Source organism: Nyctibius grandis, chromosome 26 (genome assembly GCF_013368605.1).
Source record: "Nyctibius grandis isolate bNycGra1 chromosome 26, bNycGra1.pri, whole genome shotgun sequence".
NCBI lineage: Eukaryota > Metazoa > Chordata > Aves > Nyctibiiformes > Nyctibiidae > Nyctibius > Nyctibius grandis.
This window is the reverse complement of record NC_090683.1, coordinates 1,973,473-1,993,421: the sequence shown is the minus strand read 5'-3', so window position 1 is coordinate 1,993,421 and position 19,949 is coordinate 1,973,473. Positions and strand designations below refer to the sequence as shown.

General features: G+C 49.6%; 1 protein-coding gene across 5 annotated transcripts in view; it reads left to right on the top strand.

Annotated features, from left to right (window-relative positions):
- GJC1 (gap junction protein gamma 1) overlaps nucleotides 1-18,138 on the top strand; it is a 30,645-nt gene extending 12,507 nt beyond the window's left edge. Inside the window, exons 1-4 of one of the 5 annotated variants that reach the window (XM_068418578.1) lie at nucleotides 7,301-7,381; nucleotides 10,974-11,087; nucleotides 13,770-13,842; nucleotides 13,976-18,138. In XM_068418578.1, coding sequence (XP_068274679.1) covers nucleotides 13,995-15,176 — 1,182 coding nt within the window. In that variant the 5' untranslated portion in view covers nucleotides 7,301-7,381; nucleotides 10,974-11,087; nucleotides 13,770-13,842; nucleotides 13,976-13,994 and the 3' untranslated portion in view covers nucleotides 15,177-18,138. Of the gene's footprint in view, nucleotides 1-7,300; nucleotides 7,382-10,973; nucleotides 11,088-13,766; nucleotides 13,843-13,975 lie in introns of those variants that run through there. The other 4 variants (XM_068418576.1, XM_068418577.1, XM_068418580.1 and 1 more) reach the window with 4 other exon arrangements.
- The last annotated feature ends 1,811 nt before the right edge of the window (nucleotides 18,139-19,949 follow it).

Below are 19,949 nucleotides of genomic sequence, written 5' to 3'. Positions count from 1 at the left end.
TGAAACACAAGAAATTCCACTTCATCATGAGAAAAGCTTTTTTACTGTGAGTGTGCTCAGGCACAGGAACAGGTTCCCCAGAGAACTTGTGGAGTTTCCCATCCTTGGAGGTATTAAAAACCCGGCTGGACGTGGACCTGCCAACCTGCTCTAGTTGACCCTGCTTTGGGAGATAGAATATGGTAGTTTAAACGACGGGTTGGTGAAATATTATACATTTCTTAAGGTAACATGTATGGATACAAAGGAACCTGGAGGTTAAGCATCTTCAAAATAGAAATAAATGACTGAGGTAAATGGGTAGTTCTCTTGCTTACAAAGATGTCGCAGCCTTGGACTTGTTGGGCGTTTGGTGTGTTTGATCTCTGAAGTGTTTTGGCAAGCGGTAACGCTTTGTGTGTCGGAACTGGGGTTTAATAGCCCTGAGCTAAGGAGCATGTGATGTCTTATCAAATGGATATCTAGTTTGGGAGCAGCTCCTAGAGAGGATTTGGTCTTTGGGAGATGAGTGCTGTGCATATATGATCATCTCGTGGCAAAGCCTGCAGGATCCACTTGGTGTGGAATAAAGGGAACTGACAGCTCACAGTCGGGAGTGTTTTGGGGACCTAAATCCATACTGAGACTACGCTCATCCAGTCTGATGGCCGTTTCGGTTGGTAGGAGCAGTCTTTCTTGAGCCTACCCTCCCAATCTTTGGATTTTCAGGGTATGAATAGCCCTCCCCGGCCTGCAGACGTGGTCTGCAGACAGCCTGGGCTGGCAATCTGAGAGCTCAGGTTTTGGTTAAACATTTGATCTCAGAAGAGCAGTGTTGGGTGTTTCCTCTGGTATGGCTTGAGCTTCAGATTCAAACTTTTTGCAAAGAAAAAAAAAAACCTGCCCATTTACCTACCCTGTAATTCCTTGTTTTCAATGTCCAACTAAATTATGCAGGGCAAGAGTTTTGCTGTATGTTACCGGCTCCTACGTAGCGAGGAACAAGCGTGGCAACGCTGTGGCCAAGAGCAGGGCAGGACCCGGGTCGGGAAGTCGTGCTGGACCTGCTGAGGCTGTGTGAGGCTAGTTCATAGAGGAGCTACTCAAAACCATCTGGGCTTAGTAGGGTTAGACTTTATTGTAGGGAAATGCTTTGAAGTGTGTGAGACTCTAGAAAAGAGAGATGGGTGAGAGGGGAGAGCTCTGGTGAGCTCAGGCAGAGTTAACTCCCGGGTTGGTTTTGAGCTCCAGGGTAGCAGCTCTTCACGTGGTGGGTTATTCCCAACCCACAAGCTGCGCTGTGAAGGGACAGGGGTTGCTTGCTGCAAGCTTCAGTCGCGGTGCTGCGCTGGTACAACCAAGGTTTGGCACGATGCCGTGGCGGTTTGACCGTGGCTCGTTGCCCTGAGGATCAAGCGTTTCATTGCAAAGACCGTCAAATTACACGTGTCTCGCCATGGAATCTGCCAACTGCTTTATTTTCTCCGTTATTACATTTCCCATCACCTGAGTGCAAGCATCACCCGGGGCTTGCTTCTGTTTCTTGATCCCTCAAGTCTAGGATGGATCTGCAGAGCGCCTTGCTCAGGTTTGGTGAGCATCTGACAGCTCCGTCCTGAGTCACTACAGAAATGCCACATTTGGGAGCTCGTTAGGCCAGCCTCCACGCTGGCACACCTCATTCGCCTCCTTGGGAAGGGATACTGGATGCTGAGCAAGGGATTCAGGCTGACACACACCCCAAAACAGGCCTCCAAACATCTCGTGAGATAACAGAGACTCTCCAGCCCAGCCTCCGTTTGTCCCCGCAGGCGTCTGCTCTCACCTGAACTCGAGTCAGGCTGGCAGCGCGTCCCGTCCCCAGCGCTGCGGCACGGGCTGCCCCGACGGACGCTGCCCTCCCGGAGCCGGGCTCTCGCGTGCTCTGGGCTGGCTGCCCCGGGGATGCAGCTCCCCGGAGGAGTGCGGTTGCTGTCGGTGTAGTAAATGCTGGTTTTGGCCAGCCCAAAACACGTCGCGATTTCATGTGAGTTGTGTCACTGCGGGGGCGTGTTGCTAAAGCTGTCACTTGGCTTTCCGTGGTGGTGTCACCTGGAGGGCGCGCTGAGGCTGCGGGAGGGTCGTGTCCTGTCTGCACATTCCAGTTTAGCTTTAAGCTGAACACTCAGGTGCGTCTGTATATGTGGATTTTCAAAAAGATACAGATTTGACGGCTTTATTTTTTTGACAGCACAAGGATCTTATTATATCTCTGCCTCTTACCCATATTTTAGTGTTCTATTTATATCCTGCGTCGGTTCTGCGGTCTCATAATTCAACGAGGGGTTTTTAAGACTCGAGGGGATTGGGCTGGGGATCAGCAGAACCTTGTTATCGTGCCTGGGATTTGAAGGCACCATTCAGAAATTGTTTCCAAATTGACATTGATGCTGTGGCTTTTTCAAACCCATTCTCTGAGGCTTGCCAATGACCGAGTATTCCCTTGAAAAAGCAGTGTGTTGTCCAAAAAGTCCCAACCTTTTCACTCCCAAATATTCTATATTTTTAGATTAAAAAATAAAATTCAATACAGTTGTTTTCTTATTCTTTTTCAGCTGCACAGCGCTGTAAACACTTCTGAAAAACATAGGATTAAAGTTGGTGGTGATTGAACCCACTTCACAAATGGTGGAAGAGGGTGGGAGCAATGAATTCTTTTATCCCAGTGAGATCCCCATGTCCTTCCCTTCGTGTCGGACAAGAGGGTGGATGGTTTCATCCTGGCCTCTATTAGGGATAGCGTAGCCAGCCGGTCTAGGGAAGGGATCGTCCCTCTGTACTCAGCACTGGTGAGGCCACACCTTGAATCCTGTGCCCAGTTCTGGGCCCCACACTTCAAGAAAGATGTTGAGGTGTTGGAGCGAGTCCAGAGGAGGGCGACCAAGCTGGTGAAGGGTCTGGAGGGTCTGACCTCTGAGGAACAGCTGAGGGAGCTGGGGGTGTTTAGCCTGGAGAAGAGGAGGCTCAGAGGTGACCTTAGTGCAGTCTACAACTACCTGAAGGGAGGTTGTAGCGCAGTGGGAGTCGGCCTCTTCTCCCAGGCAGCTAGCGATAGGACAAGAGGACACAGCCTCAAGCTTCGCCAGGGGAGGTTCAGGTTGGACATTAGGAAGCATTTCTTCTCAGCAAGGGTCATTAGCCATTGGAAGGGGCTGCCCAGGGAGGTGGTGGAGTCACCATCTCTGGAGGGGTTTAAGAAAAGACTGGACATGGCACTTAGTGCCCTGGTCTAGTTGACATGGTGGTGTCAGGGCAACAGTTGGACTCGATGATCCCAGAGGGCTCTTCCAACCTGGTTGATTCTGTGATTCTGTGTTGGGAAGGCAGGAGGCATCGGCACAGTACTCGCTGGGATCTGCCGTGTGCTGGTAACTTGCCGGGGCTGGATCCACCGCGACTTTCTCCCTTGAACTGTAAAGTCTTACTCATTTTTCAGGGTTAAAAAAAAAAAAAAGGACCCGCCATGCTTCCTCACAAGGAATTGTAAATCATGCAATTTCTTACATTTCAATGTAAATGAGATTTGAATGAATAATACTAATTATTCATTCATCCTAATTCAAATCCTATTCTAATTCGCCTGTGGGCCTAATTTCACTTTCATGCAGCATGAAACCTCTTTTGATTATCAACAGCATTGCCATGCATTTATTCTTGATTTTTTTTTTTCTTCTCAGCACACGTCTTTTTAAACTGCTTAAAAACAAAACAAAACAAATATATCATTAATAAATTAATCAAATTTCATTAGCAGGACATGGGTGGTTATGTTTTAAGGGGGAAAAAAGTTTTCCTATAATATATTCCCCTTAATGGCTGCCTTTTGGCTACAAAGTCTTTCTCCTACAGATGCTATTTGAGACAAACCTTGTCCGAGGAGGTGCTGGTGAACTATTGAAATTCAGAGGGACCCAAGAGCTTCAGCACCCTGGTCCCCTCTGGGAGCTGGGTCTTGGGGCTGGAAGGCGTGCTGGTGTGCTGCACCTCACCCCTGTTCCAGGGAACACTCTGTTGTGAGCTGAAGCCTGTACCCACGTGTCAGCTTGGCCAGGGGAGGGTAACTCAAGCTATATTGGGAGGGTGAGGTGGGCTAGGAAAGGGGGGATTGGCCTGTCTGCCTTGGCAGCGCTGTCCGTCAGCTGTGGTGGAGAGGTCAGGTGGAGAGGCCTTCCAGCCAGATTGATGGTTTGGGTTGGAAGGGACCTTATAGATCATCCAGTCCAACCCCCCTGCCACAGGCAGGGACACCTTCCACCAGACCAGGTTGCTCCAAGCCCCATCTAACCTGGCCTTGAACACTGCCAGGGAGGGGGCAGCCACAGCTTCTCTGGGCAACCTGGGCCAGTGTCTCACCACCCTCACAGCAAAGAATTGCTTCCTCAGATTTCATCTCAATCTCCCCTCTTTCAGTTTAAAACCGTTCCCCCTTGTCCTATCACTCCATGCCCTTGTCAAAAGTCCCTCTCCAGCTTTCCTGTAGGTCCTTCAGGTACTAGAAGGTGCTAGAAGGTCTCCATGGAGCCTTCTCTTCTCCAGGCTGAACAGCCCCAGCTCTCTCAGCCTGTCTCCATAGCAGAGGTGCTCCAGCCCTCTGAGCATCTTCGTGGCCTCCTCTGGACTCGCTCCAACAGCTCCGTGTCCTTCTTGTGTTGGGTGCCCCAGAGCTGGACGCAGCACTGCAGGGAGTGTCTCATGAGAGCGGAGTAGAGGGGGAGAATCTCCTCCCTCGCCCTGCTGGCCACGCTGCTTTGGCTGCAGCCCAGGACACGGGTGGCTTTCTGTGCTGCAAGCGCACGTTGCTGGCTCATGGCCAATTCTTCAACCTCAGGTATCTCCAAGTCCTTCTCTGCAGGGCTGCTCTCAACCATTCATCCCTGAGTCTGTTGACATTGGGGATTGCCCCAACCCACATGCAGGTCCTTGCACTTGGCCTTGTTGAAGTTCCTGACTTTCACATGGGACCATTCCTCCAGCCTGTCGAGATCCCTCAGGACAGCATCCCTTCCCACAAGCATATCAATTGCACCCTTCAGCGTGGTGTCATCCACAGACTTGCTGAGGGTACACTCAGTCCCGCTGTCAGTCATTGATGAAATGACACGAAATGAGTCCTGACATCGTACGTTCCGAAGGTGTTTGGGATTTGACAGCCTGGAGTGAGGCTGTTCCTAAAACTTGGCTGTTTTATACCGCGCTGTACATCTTGGGGGCACGGAGGTGTTGCTGGGAGTGTTTCACCAGTCACCGCGCTTCCAGCTGCCTCCATTCTTCCTGCCCCACTGTCCATCCCTGCCACACTTCAACTGTCTCACCTGAAGGCAGGATTTTAAGGTTGGTACCGTAAACTGCTCCTCCGAGGTGCGGTTCTGCCCTCCCTGGCTGGCGGGAGGCCGTCACAGTTAGATGAGAAAGCTGAAATGAGGTGAAATTAATCCCATATTTAAATTCGTATTCAGACCCACACATGGCTGGAGAGGGGAATCCTGTGTCCAGTTCTGGGTCCTGCACTTCAAGAAAGACGTTGAGGTGTTGGAGCAAGTGCAGAGGAGGGCGACCAAGCTGGTGAAGGGCCTGGAGGGTCTGACCTCCGAGGAACGGCTGAGGGAGCTGGGGGTGTTTAGCCTGGAGAAGAGGAGGCTCAGAGGTGACCTTAGTGCAGTCTACAACTACCTGAAGGGAGATTGTAGCGCAGTGGGAGTCGGCCTCTTCTCCCAGGCAACTAGCAATAGGACAAGAGGACACAGCCTCAAGCTTCGCCAGGGGAGGTTCAGGTTGGACATTAGGAAGCATTTCTTCTCAGCAAGGGTCATTAGCGATTGGAAGGGGCTGCCCAGGGAGGTGGTGGAGTCACCATCTCTGGAGGGGTTTAAGACAAGACTGGACATGGCACTTAGTGCCCTGGTCTAGTTGACAGGGTGGTGTCAGGGCAATGGTTGGACTCGATGATCCCAGAGGGCTCTTCCAACCTGATTGATTCTGTGATTCTGTGTCTGTACTTAAACAACAGCCACGTTAAAATAACTCAAGAGGTTTCCTGCAGTGAATCTCTTAACCTAAAGCTGATATTTTTTCCCATGTACCTGCTCCAAATTCTTCTTTATTCTTCCTGGATGTCGGCGTCTGCTAAACTTTAACTCGCAGGAGCCAGCTGCTGTCGGAGCTGGGCATCGGGTTCTTTGCATCGCACATCCTCCGCTGGAAGTGCTGGAGTGAACTTATGACAAATACAAGGAATGAAGTCTCTCTCAGATGCACTTTCTGGCATGACTTAAATGAGCTGAAATTGCTGACATTTTGCCTTTTTCAGATGCGTGTCAGTGTCCATAGACTTTTATTTCAAACAATGGAAACTTATTGAGTTAAATGTTGCCAGAACAACAGATCCGGGCGACTCTCAGTGTACGTTAGGTGAAGGTTACTGCGATGTAGCTGGGTCCTGCAGTCCTTGCGTTGGAAAGGCAGAAATGTGCAGCCGATCTCACGAAACTGAGGATCCCACCATTCCAAACACCATAATTCTGCATGGAAATTCCTGCTTTCATGTTATGTTTAATTTTGATGGGCTGAACATTTCCAGTGAAGGGAAGGTTGAATGATGGGTCATTTCGCTTGAACCAAAATGTTTCCTTAAAGACAAAGAAGTTCTTTGCATGCTGGTGGATTCTCCCATATTGGTGTCGGTAGCTCTGCTCTGGACTAAAACTAAATCTAAAGTAAGTGACACTTTCTTGTTGAAGAGAATCAGCTCTTCATCAACTTCACATCTCCGCAGCCACAGCTCTCTAATGGACAAGTCTTGATTATTAAACACGTGGCTGATAACAAATTCTTCCACATCTGAAGGCTGTGATTAACCTAAATTTGAAGTCTGTGTCTATAGGTAGGTTTGTCACGCTGTTCATTTGTACAGCTGGTGGAATCCCAGACTGGTTGGGGTTGGAAGGCACCTCTGGAGATAGCCAGACCAACCCCCGGCCAAAGCAGGGTCACCCAGAGCATGTTGCACAGGATCACGTCCAGGCGGGTTTGAATATCTCCAGAGAAGGAGACTCCCCACCCTCCCTGGGCAGCCTGTGCCCGGGCTCTGGCACCCTCACGGTAAAGAAGTTTTTCCTCATTTTCAGTTGGAACTTCCCATGTTTCAGTTGGTGCCCGTTGCCCCTTGTCCTGTCGCTGGGCACCACTGAGAAGAGTCCGAGGGAGCCCAGGTGTGATCCACCCGCCTCCCTGCGTCTTCTGAGGCAGAACCAGGAGGAAAAGAAATGCTGTTTTGCAGATGTTGAGACTTTCAAAAACTCCATGGCGATTTAAGCGTGGTGAAACCAGAACAAACAGCTGACAGCGGCGGCAACAACGACTTGAGGTTAGTGCGGGGGCGAGGGCGGCATCAGGCTGTAACCGGCCGGTTTTTGTACTCGTGACCCCCCTGGAGCAACAGCCCGTGGAGCAGCAGCTCCGAGCTGCTTCCTCCCCACCCCGGACCCGGAGGTTCCAGGCAACGAATCAGGAGAGGAGGGGCGTTAGCCGGAGGCACCGCGGGCGATTTAAGCGATTTAAACGCACCACCCCCTGTTGATTGGGTGATTGATTGATTGATTGATTGATCGACCAATCAATCAATCCATCGGGTGATAAAGAGCCACCTGGAGGGCAGGGACTAGTCCCTGGCCAGAAGGGAGTGGGAGACTCAGCAGTGCCTGTGTGAGTTAGCAGTGACTGGGTGTGTCCCAGGGCAGGAGAGGCTCCTCCAGGGCAGGAGAGGCTGCAGTTGTTTGCAGCTTGTTGGGGAGGGCGCTGACTCCCTCCCAGTGCTCAAGGCGAGGAAGGCGTCAAGGAGCTGTGATCCAGGGGTGTCACCAACAGGTATTTCCCAGTTCAGTGGAAGAACAATGGTATCTACCCGGCGGAAGAAGACCAAAATGGATGTGGGAACCCAGACAGAGCTCCCACGGAGGGAGGCGATGGTGCAGGTTGCCGACTGCAGGGAATGCTACAGCGTCTCTGTGGTGACAGGGGGCTGTGTGCGCTGTGAGCAGGTAGATGATCTGCTTGGCCGAGCGGCACAGCTGCAAAGCCAGGTTGAGAGGCTTCAAGCCGAAGTAGAAAGGCTTAGGAGCATTAGGGAGGCTGAAATGGAGATAGACTGGTGGAGCCAGGCTCTGCCTTCCCTGCAACAAAAATGGGAGCACCTGCCGGAGAGCTCCCAGGATCGAGGGACAACTGTGCTCTGCCCCTCTCAGGTGGAAAACAATAACTTAGAGGAGTGAGTGGAGGCAAGTCTATGGCCGTGGCAATAGGCGAGTGCCCTCCTTGCCTACTTTGCCTCCACAGGCTCCACAGGTGCCTCTGAGCAATAGATATGAAGCCCTAGTGGAATACAGCCGGTCCAATGGGGATGTGGTGGAGAGGCAACCTATATCAGAGGTCCCACCACAGTCAGAAAAACCTGACAGGCGTATAGCTACCTCCTCCACAAGGAAGAAGAGAAGAGTTTTAGTGGTTGGAGACTCCTTCCTAAAGGGATCTGAGGGCCCAATATGCAGAGCTGACCCCCATCACAGGGAGGTCTGCAGCCTGCCTGGAGCCCGAATCAGGGATATCACCAGGCAACTCCCCAACCTGGTGAAGGCCACAGACTACTACCCCCTGCTGATCTTCCAGACAGGTGGGGAAGAAGCTGCATCCCGTAGTCTGAGGGGGATGAAGAAAGACTACAAGGCCCTAGGACGGTTGGTGAAAGAGTCTGGGGCACAAGTTGTTTTCTCCTCCCTCCTTCCATTTTCAGGTGATGACGTGGGATGGAATAGTAGGATTCTCTCTATTAATGCCTGGCTACGAGACTGGTGCTACAGGCAGGGCTTTGGGTTCTTTGATAATGGCTGGTTTTATAAGACACCAGGCGTGACTGTAATACATGGGAAAGGTTTATGTCGTAGGGGCAAAAGGGTTCTGGGACAGGAATTAGCAGGGCTCATTCGGAGAGCTTTAAACTAGATTCGAAGGGGGATGGGGTAGTAGCTGGGCTTGCACCACTGGGGCAACGCTCTAGTATTGGTGTAGACCAGGAGGCCTCCCATCCCCCTGGGGTGAAATCGGTTGCCATTCAGAGAGACCTGGACAGGCTGGAGAGTTGGACGGGGAGAAGTTTAATGAAATATAAGAAGGGCAAGTGTAGAGTCCTGCATCTGGGAAAGAACAACCCCATGTACCAGTACAAGTTGGGGGCAGACCTGTTGGAGAGCAGCGTAGGGGAAAGCGACCTGGGGGTCCTAGTGGACAGCAGGATGACCATGAGCCAGCAGTGTGCCCTTGTGGCCAAGAAGGCCAATGACATCCTGGGGTGTATTAGAAGGGGTGTGGTTAGCAGGTCAAGAGAGGTTCTCCTCCCCCTCTTCTCTGCCCTGGTGAGGCCGCATCTGGAATATTGTGTCCAGTTCTGGGCCCCTCAGTTCAAGAAGGACAGGGAACTGCTGGAGAGAGTCCAGCGCAGAGCCACGAAGATGATTAAGGGGGTGGAACATCTCCCGTATGAGGAGAGGCTGAGGGAGCTGGGTCTCTTTAGCTTAGAAAAGAGGAGACTGAGGGGTGACCTCATTAATGTTTATAAATATGTAAAGGGCAAGTGTCATGAGGATGGAGCCAGGCTCTTCTCAGTGACATCCCTTGACAGGACAAGGGGCAATGGGTGCAAGCTGGAACACAGGAGGTTCCACATAAATATGAGAAAAAACTTCTTTACGGTGAGGGTGACTGAACACTGGCACAGGCTGCCCAGAGAGGTTGTGGAGTCTCCTTCTCTGGAGACATTCAAAACCCGCCTGGACGCGTTCCTGTGTGATATGGTCTAGGCAATCCTGCTCCGGCAGGGGGATTGGACTAGATGATCTTTCGAGGTCCCTTCCAATCCCTGACATTCTGTGAGTCTGTGATTCCTCTTTACAGCTGGCAGGTACGATAGGAGCCAACCACAGGCGTGGGGTCTGCGGGTAGAAAACACACCGCGAAGAGGCTGGTAAATACCTTGGAAGAATTTATTGAATGTCAAGGTAGCAGCTAGTCTAAAAGTAAAGATTCCGTTTCCCCTCTTTTACTGAAACCGGTGCCGATTTAAAACTTCTCGGTTAGTAACTGCTGATGAATAAGCGTTGACAGTGTCTGAAAATTTAAGGGCTAGTTCCTGCTTTTATTCCAAATTTACCATGGCAACAGTATTTAATTAATTTCAAATTCACTTTGTAGTTTACTTTTAGAAAAGAATTTAGCCCTAACATTTTCAGTGAGTGAAAATTAACACCTTCTTAACTCCTTTGGGTTTTGTCTGGTTTTTAGTTGACAAATCAAGACGTATCAGCTGGCGACATGTACGTCCCGTTCCACACCCGTGCTTGGCACCTGGACTGGCCATGCACCTCGGTGTGCATTGGGTGTTGGGGCTCTTACCTCTGTAATCCCCCGTTCCAGACGTGGGGTCCACTTGCCTTTTCTGTTCAGCGCAGTGGAGATTCTTCAGGCTCATAGAGTCCCCCCAGACTTGCTCCACGGCCCATCTCGACTCCGAATCCGGGCGAGCCGCTGGGACATGCCGAGCGTGCGGGTGTCTGAGGCGCCGTCTCTCTGCTCACTGTAACGCAGAACCCGGGGCTGCAGAGCTCGACTCGGGCACCTTTCTGAAACGGGGGTTCGCAGTGTGAAGCTGCCTCCTGCAGTAAAGCACTTGCACTGGGACTGGAACCCTCTGGTCTTTTTTCCTGTTAAAAACGTGTTATTTCAGCCAGTTCTGTGTACGGCGTAATGGTCGCGTGGTTGCGTAGAAGGAAGAGCTTCGATGGTGAGCCTTGGGTTGATTGCCTCCACAGCTGACAGCCGCTAGATTAAGTGACTCGCCGGTAATCCTTAGTTTTCTTCCCATGTTTCCCAGCTAAACAAATCGAACTCTCTAAATCTCTCACTTTTAGGCATCCTCCCCGTTCTCCAGCTGGTTTCAAGACTAATCTATTCACTCCCTGACGTTTAAGCAACTTCTGAAGGATGCAGACGCAGGCATTGAGTGCTGTCTTGCTAACGAGGAGGTAAGATCACCCTCCTTGCTCCTGTTTGCACGTGACGCTGCCAAGGGTGGCATTCATCATCTCTGCTGTACCACCAGCTCTCGTTGAGATGCTCATCCGTGAGGACCTTCACTCCCTTCCCTATTAACTGAGCTCCAGAGTAACTCCTCTGGCCTTCAAAAAAAAAGACTGCTCTTCCTTTAGCTGCATGTCTTTGCATTAGGCTTGGTTAAGCGGTGGTCTGTTTCAGTGGACTCAGCCTCTTGAGCCATCTGTGGTTTTCTGCATCACTGATAACTCTCATCTTTATTTGTCAGCCTGCAAACTTCTGTGCCATTTACGGATTTTGTCAGCAGCCATTTTCTGGTCGAGTTGGGGGGGAAAATGCAGCCTAATTGCCAGGCCCGTTCCTGGTCTTCGCAGAATTTGCTGTAATTACACAGAACTGCTCTTGGTTCTAGTGTGGGAATCATTTGTCAAGATCTTTGTTACTTTTAATCCACTTAAGATGGGCTTTTTTAATACTCTCTTGCGCTACTTTTTTCTCACCTTATCATGAAGTAATAAATCAAATGTCCTGCGCGGCCCATCTGCATGGTCTGTGCTGTTGCCTTTTCAATGAAACATTGAATTTCACCAGAAAGGGGATTACATTTATGTCCTTTAATTCTGTTTTGATTGCATCCCCTCAAATTCCATTATTTTGCCTGTGAAGAACCCTGTAGTTGTGTGAAAGAAGTTAAATAGTTGCACATACCAGTTTCCTTCCAGTGTCCTGGAATACCTCCAGGTTAAGGATAAATCGCTTTTAAGATCAGAGTGCCAGAGACCTGCCCAGTTCTGGTTTAAGGACCTCTGACCAACTGTTACTGTCTAAAAATTATTATTGTGAATGCATGTTTCATCGGTGGACTGAAAGATGTCTTATCCCCTGTGCTGTAATGTCAAACAGTTCTTCCTGTGCTCGATATTTTGCCAGTTTTACTACTGAGAGCTCCAGGCAGGCCTGTACCGTCGCTAGGTTTTGGTCACTGTAACACTTCACAGTGTTGCCAGCTGTGAGTTTCCACTGATGTTTTTTTTTTTACTGTTAGGATTACAAATTTATATTGATTACTATCTAATATCTCGTCTACAATTTTTGACAGATAACTTTTTTTAACTGGATTTTCCTTCTACTCTCCCAATAACACTACAAAATACAGACTAAAGGCTTTCTGCCCCTAGAAGGGAGATTTTTAGCCTCTCTAAGGGACTGAACCCAAATCCATAGAACAGTTTGAGCATCAGGTTAGAAGTCAGATGTTCCTTAGGTCACATTCTGTCTCTAGCCTAGGCCTGCAGGGTAGCACTGCTCAGGTCACTCAGCTTGTCCTGCCCTTAAATCATCAAATCATGGAATTGTTTTGGTTGGAAAGGACCTTTAAGATCATTGAGTCCAACCGTTAACCCAGCACTGCCAAGGCCACCACTAACCCATGGCCCTCAGCACCACATCTCCACGGCTTTTAAACCCCCCCCAGGGATGGGGACTCCACCACTGCCCTGGGCAGCCTGTGCCAGTGCTTGACAACCCTTTTGGGGAAGACATTGTCCCTGATCTCCAATCTAAACCTCCCCTGGCACAACTTGAGGCCGTTTCCTCTCGTCCCATCACTTGTTCCCTGGGAGAAGAGACCGACCCCCCCCTCGCTACACCCTCCTTTCAGGCAGTTGTAGAGAGTGAGAAGGTCTCCCCTCAGCCTCCTTTTCTCCAGGCTAAACACCCCCAGGTCCCTTAGTCGCTCCTCATCACACTTGTGCTCCAGACCCTTCACCAGCTTCGTTGCCCTTCTCTGGACTCGCTCCACCACCTCAAGGTCTTTCTTGTTGTGAGGGGCCCAAAACTGCACCCAGAATTCGAGGTGCGGCCTCCCCAGTGCCAAGTCCAGGGGGACGATCCCTGCCCTAGTCCTGCTGGCCACACTAGTGCTGATACAAGCCAGGATGCTGGTGGCCTTCTTGGCCACCTGGGCACACTGCTGGCTCATATTCAGCCGCCATTGACCAACACCCCCAGGTCCTTTTCCACCAGGCACTTTCCAGCCACTCTCCCCCAGCCTGTAGCGGTGCGGGGGGTTGTTGTGCCCCAAGTGCAGGACCCGACACTTGGCCTTGTTGACCCTCACACAGTGGCCTCGGCCCATGGATCCAGCCTGTCCAGATCCCTCTGCAGAGCCTTCCTGCCCTCCAGGAGATCAACACTCCTGAACAACTTAGTGTCGTCTGCGAACTTACTGAGGGTGCACTCGATCCCCTCGTCCAGATCATTGACAACCAAAGATAACAGCAGTTGCTTCTCAGGTTTGGTCTGGGTGATTCATTTCTGTCTCAAGACAGCTGGCATTGCCCCGTGGAGAGAACAGTTTCTCTCTGTGGGCTGTGGTCAAGACCAAGATTGCTCACTCCGGCTTTAACGAGGCTTGGCCACCTCCATGCAGTGCAAATAAATCTTACTTGTAACGGTGGGACGTAGCCAACAGTGCCCGCAAAATTTCACGGGAGCTTCGCTCTCGATCCACTGTGTCAGCCTGAAGTGTAAATGTTTTTATTAACATTTGACATACAGAGCAGCCATGATTTTTTTTCTTCTGTCCAGGAGTCGCTACGGGAGCACGTCGTGTTTGTGAAATCACCATTAACTGCTACTTTTTTTTGTAGCAGACTTCTCAAAAGCCTGCGGAGGAGACGTAGGATCTTCAAGCAAATTCTGGCAGCTGGACTTTCCCGATAACAGGTGATGCTACAAAACTGGTTGTGTGTTGGGTGTAAAATTCTAGAGTTTTCTGCCTCTCTTGGTTAAATGTTTGCAACATTTAGGCTCAAGCTGATAAACTCATCAATATTTGGGGATTTTGTTTGTTTTTTAGATAAAATTATTTGACCACCATGAGTTGGAGTTTTCTGACCCGTCTGTTAGAGGAGATCCACAATCACTCAACCTTTGTTGGCAAAATCTGGCTGACGGTGTTGATTGTATTTCGTATTGTCCTGACTGCCGTGGGAGGAGAATCCATTTATTACGACGAACAAAGCAAGTTTGTGTGCAACACGGAGCAGCCCGGCTGCGAGAACGTTTGTTATGATGCTTTCGCTCCTCTTTCGCACGTGAGGTTTTGGGTCTTCCAGATCATTCTCGTCGCCACTCCGTCCGTGATGTATTTAGGCTACGCAATCCATAAGATCGCCCGGATGGTGGAACACAGCGAAGCCGACAGAAGAATCAGAAGCAAAAGCTTTTCCATGCGCTGGAAACAACACCGTGGCTCAGAGGAGACTGAGGAGGACCATGAGGAAGACCCGATGATGTACCCAGAAATAGAGCTGGAAAGCGAACGGGAGAACAAAGAGCAGCAGCCCCCTGCCAAAGCTAAGCACGACGGCAGGCGGCGAATCCGTGAAGATGGACTCATGAAAATTTATGTCTTGCAGCTTCTGGCCAGGACTATGTTTGAAATCGCCTTTCTCGTGGGTCAGTATTTTCTGTATGGCTTTGAGGTCAGCCCCATGTTTGTATGCAGCAGGAAGCCGTGCCCGCACAAAATAGATTGTTTCATTTCAAGGCCAACCGAAAAAACCATTTTCCTGCTGATAATGTACGGGGTGAGCTGCATGTGTTTGCTTCTGAATGTCTGGGAGATGTTCCATTTGGGATTTGGCACGATCCGGGACACGTTGAACAACAAAAGAAGAGAGCTGGAGGACTCTGGTACCTACAACTACCCTTTTACTTGGAACACGCCGTCTGCTCCTCCTGGCTATAACATCGCGGTGAAGCCAGAACAAATGCAATACACCGAACTGTCCAACGCCAAAATGGCCTACAAACAGAACAAAGCCAACATCGCTCAGGAACAGCAGTATGGAAGCAACGAAGAAAACATTCCTGCCGACCTGGAAAATCTGCAGAGGGAAATCAAAGTGGCTCAGGAGCGCCTGGACCTCGCCATCCAGGCTTACAACAACCAAAACAATCCCGGCAGTTCCAGAGAGAAGAAATCCAAAGCAGGCTCAAACAAAAGCAGTGCCAGTAGCAAGTCAGTAGATGGGAAGAACTCTGTGTGGATTTAACGCTGGCTGAGTTTAGATATTGTGGGGTTTTTTTCCTCCTAGTTTATCATAACCAGCAACCCCTTGAATAATGACTTCCATTAAGTAAATATTTGACTCTGCTTGTTTTCAGGGATACCGTTGGCTAGTGATCCAACCTCTAAGAAAGGGTTTGTACGCCTAGTCTAGGATTATAGAACTTTATTCTTCTGTCTTCCAAGTCAGGAGACAAATAGGTATATTTAAATCATTCTCATTGAACGGTTTATGCTGTATGTACAGTATTATAGTACATTTATTATGCACAAATTTTTGTATTTGTACACTGGATCTCTGACGTTACACTTTTTTATATTGCCGAGGAGAAAGCAGTGGGGAGCTGTTAGCATTTTGCTAGTTTTATTACTGTGGTCCCCGGTTTTTGTTGTCGTTCTTCCTTGTTTTAAACGTACAACTCTCTATGCTGCGTTTCAAAAGTGCCTTGAACATACAGACAGCACGGAGGAGCCTCCGGTTCTCCAGGCAGCCCACGGGTGCCAGTCACTGAGCAGGAAAAGATTTGGAAAACATCTGTTAACGGTGCTCTTGACTGTCTTTTACAACAATTATGTGCTGCTTCTAAAATGCAAGTGTGATACTATAGCTGTTACGTGCTATAGGGGTTTTTTCACCCTATGGAAAATGACTTCCAGGAAAAATGTACATGTGTGAGAATATTTGTGTTCGGAGTAAGAGTGCCAGCTGTAATGCAGAGAGCGCTCAGACCTCCCTGCAAGCTTTATGCAACAGGGAGGGAAGAGAGACTTCAAACTCCTGGAAAATATCCCCAAAAAAACAAGTAAATCGAAATTACTGCGTTCAGTAATTCCGCTTATTAATGTGATATCTATGGAAATGGATGGTTTGGAGCTCTGTCGTTACGTAACGCCCCGCTCCCCAAGGGCATCAAGTTGTTACGATACCTTTTGGATAAGATTTCTGTCTTTTCCAAAGTAATCTGGTGAGATGGAGTCAGGGTGATTTTGTTTCTCCGCGCATCACACTCGAGGAATAACCTTCCTCCCCCCCAGCCAGGACACACGCGCTGTCTGTCAGAGTTTTTACCAAACCCTTTCCGCATATCAGTGCTGTTGCCTTATTCCAGACCCCTCTTCCTTCTGTTCCGTCTGAGGAATTTAGTTCAGCCAGAGCGATCTGTATCGTTTAGATTTCTGCTTGAGAGACCGGTCAGATTTGGCATTCTGTGGTTTTTGGCATTAAACTTGCTTTTATAATTAGAAGGAGAACGCGGTAGTTACTGCCTTTGGCGGTGTCTTTTTGGCAAGGATGCGCGTTCGTGTTTGAGAGATGCTGATAAATGTCTGTGCTTTCTGCTACTATTTATAATATATTCAGGACCTTGCTCCACTCTCTTTTTTTTTGTTAGGTTTTGGTGCGTTTTAATATATTTTGGGGGCCTGTTTCAAGCAGGACTGTTCTGTTTCGAGGCTACCTCAGTCCTCAGTGCCCTCGTTACAGCCTGGTCAGGAAGAGGATTGAGAAGTAAAGCTCTGTGGATGACACGGATAAGCCCGTCCCCGTCCCGCAGAACATCTAAGCGTAGGCTTTACGTTCGGTTTAAACGAAGGGACTTGAAGCACGTGCTCGCAGTTAGCGTCTGCCCAAGCACTTGCTGAAAATAGGGATTTTGCAGAGTTATTTCCCGGCTGTTTTGGCTCCGGGACGCCGGGCAGGCCGGGCGCAGATCCCAGCCATCGCTCAGCTCTGCTCTGCAGAGACCTTAAGCGTGCTCAGAGCCAGCGCTCTGCACGCCGTCAGCGAGAGCTTCTCCGCCTCCCCTCCAGCAGACGCTGGGAAGCGAACGTGCTTTCTGCCTTTTTGTTCATCGGTAACTCCTGGCCGGAAAGGAACAACCTCTGAATTTTATGCAGAAACATTTCAGGGTGATGTCTTTAACACAGTAAGGACACAGCAGTTTTTCAAAGCTTGAGTGGGCTTGTGGGCAGGGACAGGTAGGCAGTGAGACGGGACCAGCGGTGTGGGGTGAGAGGGAGTTTATTAATAGTGCTCCTCTAATTAAACAGGGGCTGGAGGAGAAGCGCGCTGCCTGAAGGTGGGCAGAGAGGCTTTGCCAGCAGAAAGCTGTGAGTGTGATGGAGAAGCTGGGTGGAAAATAGGGCTGAAAGTACTGGGGAAAGACATTTGGGGCCTGGAGGTAAACGTGGCTGCGTGGCTCCAGTCCCCTGGTTAGCCCCGGTGACACGGGGGTTGTTCTTTCCAGCTCCTCAGAAGGGTTACGTTGCTCTTAACCCCTCGCTGTGGATTCGGAGCAGCCTTTCACCAGCCGAACAGCAAGAAGTGAAAATCCTTTCCCCTTTGCTGCTCTCTGTGCAAACTGCAGCAATTTCTTAGCAATGGCTTCGAATCAAACCGGTCTGTGACAGCTGCTTCCCCCGTGGGCTGTATTAACCCTTTCCCAATTCATGATCTAAACCATTCCCTGCTTAAAGCTGCTGTCTCAGGTCAGTCCTGTGAGCTGTTATCCGCAGCAGTCAATACTCCCGTTAGAGTGTACAGAATATTCCAACCCCAGCACTGAATTCGTTCCGAAAATGCAAAGTAATGGAGCTGTTTCTATTGTTTTTTTTTTATTTTTATTTGAATTATGTATAAAGTGCACATTTTCTTTGAAACTGAGTGTCCGTTATTAGTAGAAGATGTCTGTTAAAGCTCTAAATGTTCCTGTCTGTGACTGTCTTCAGTTTCAAAGTATCGGGTTTGATTTTTCCTTTCGAAGAAATGATTCGTGCATTACTTTAAAATGCTCTCGTGCTTTGGCTTGATGCAGGCCACGCCGAAATAAACGTTCAGGAGAGACTGCTGGACAAAAAACTACTGAACGTAACTTGGGTTTGTTTTGTTCTCTGGTTTTTGGGTGCAGTTTGGAAACAAAATAATCTATTAAATCCAGTGGATTCCTCCAGTCTGAGTGAGATGGCTTCTTTTTTTTCCAGCAATAAAATATGCTCCGAATATGGGAGTGAGGGAAAGGGATATTATAATGATTTGTCTTAGAGCCACAACTTGGAATTTTTATATATATTTGACCTTGTTTAGTGTAATAAAAGAGTCGGATAGAAACTAACTGTGCCTTTCTGCCTGTGAATTGCTCTTCAGTGACAAGAATTGCATTAAAAAAGGCAAAAAAAAAATCTCTCAACTTTGCAAGTCAGCCCTTGAGAAGGGATACAACTTATGCAAACACGCAAATCTGCATGTATGCATATGAATGAGCGTGCTGATATTGCCCAGTGAACTGTGCAGCGTTCGCTGGCCTAATTTAGCTGCGATTTTCGAAGGAACATACGGGAGCTGGCTGCCCGGCTCCTCAAAACCGCAGCTGAATGCCCGTCTGTTTTGCTGTCACAAAGGGCGGCTTTTGTGCGTGTCCTGCGCCACCCCACAGGGACTTCGGGGCAGAGCCAGAGCGGGCTCTACCCTTCCCATCCCCTCTCTCCCTCCCCAGACTTCAGGAACCAGGGATGATACAGCCAGAAGAAGTCACACTGTCTTCCAGCATCGTCACTGGAGTAGAAAGCGCCTGGTGCTGGAGGGTGTGGGTGCGTGACCTCAGTGCTTCGAACAGGGAAGGGGCAGACAGACAGCGTCAGCCACCAGAGGGTTTTCCAGCTGGAAAATGCATGTCCTGGTTTCCAGAGGAGGGCGACCAAGCTGGTGAAGGGTCTGGAGGGTCTGACCTACAAGGAACGGCTGAGGGAGCTGGGGTTGTTTAGCCTGGAGAAGAGGAGGCTCCGAGGTGACCTTAGTGCAGTCTACAACTACCTGAAGGGAGGTTGTAGCGCAGTGGGAGTCGGCCTCTTCTCCCAGGCAACCAGCGATAGGACAAGAGGACACAGCCTCAAGCTTCACCAGGGGAGGTTCAGGTTGGACATTAGGAAGCATTTCTTCTCAGCAAGGGTCATTAGCCATTGGAAGGGGCTGCCCAGGGAGGTGGTGGAGTCACCATCTCTGGAGGGATTTAAGAAAAGCCTGGACATGGCACTTAGTGCCCTGGTCTAGTTGCCATGGTGGTGTCAGGGCAATGGTTGGACTTGATGATCCCAGAGGGCTCTTCCAACCTGGTTGATTCTGTGATTCTGTGATTTTTGTGGTCGCTGTTCAGTTCAAGTTCTTCACTTATTTGCATAGAAAACAAGGACATGGGTTTTTCAGCGCCGTTGTGAAGCCAGTATTTGGGGTGTTACTTTCTCTTCCCTGTGATTTATCCCCTCAAACAAAACTCTGTTCAGGACAACATTTCCCCATTTCACTTCACACTGCAGCATCGCCTCCCAACCATCTGACCTCTCCCTCTGCTCTCAAAACCTGACCGAGACACCTCGGCTTTCTTACGGGCATAAGAGCTCAAAAATCGTAGCCACTGAAAAAAAAAAAAATCACTCATGCAGCAGCCCCCCATGCTGCAGCGACCACGTTCTTGAGTCACAGAATCACAGAATCACTCAGGTTGGAAGAGCCCTCTGGGATCATCAAGTCCAACCACTGCCCTGACACCACCATGTCAACTAGAGTCCTGCAAGATTTCCTTCCTTGTGCACACCCTTAAAAGCAAAAGTCTGCCTTGTTAGAACGTAGCTGAAAAATCGCAGCCAGATGGTCAATCATCAGCTTCGGTGACCAAAGGAGCGGAGATATTTTAGGTTCAGGGGTTTCCCGTTATGTAATGGCGCAGATGCAGGCGGCTGTGGGAGAGTTGGTTTCTTATTTCTGTGG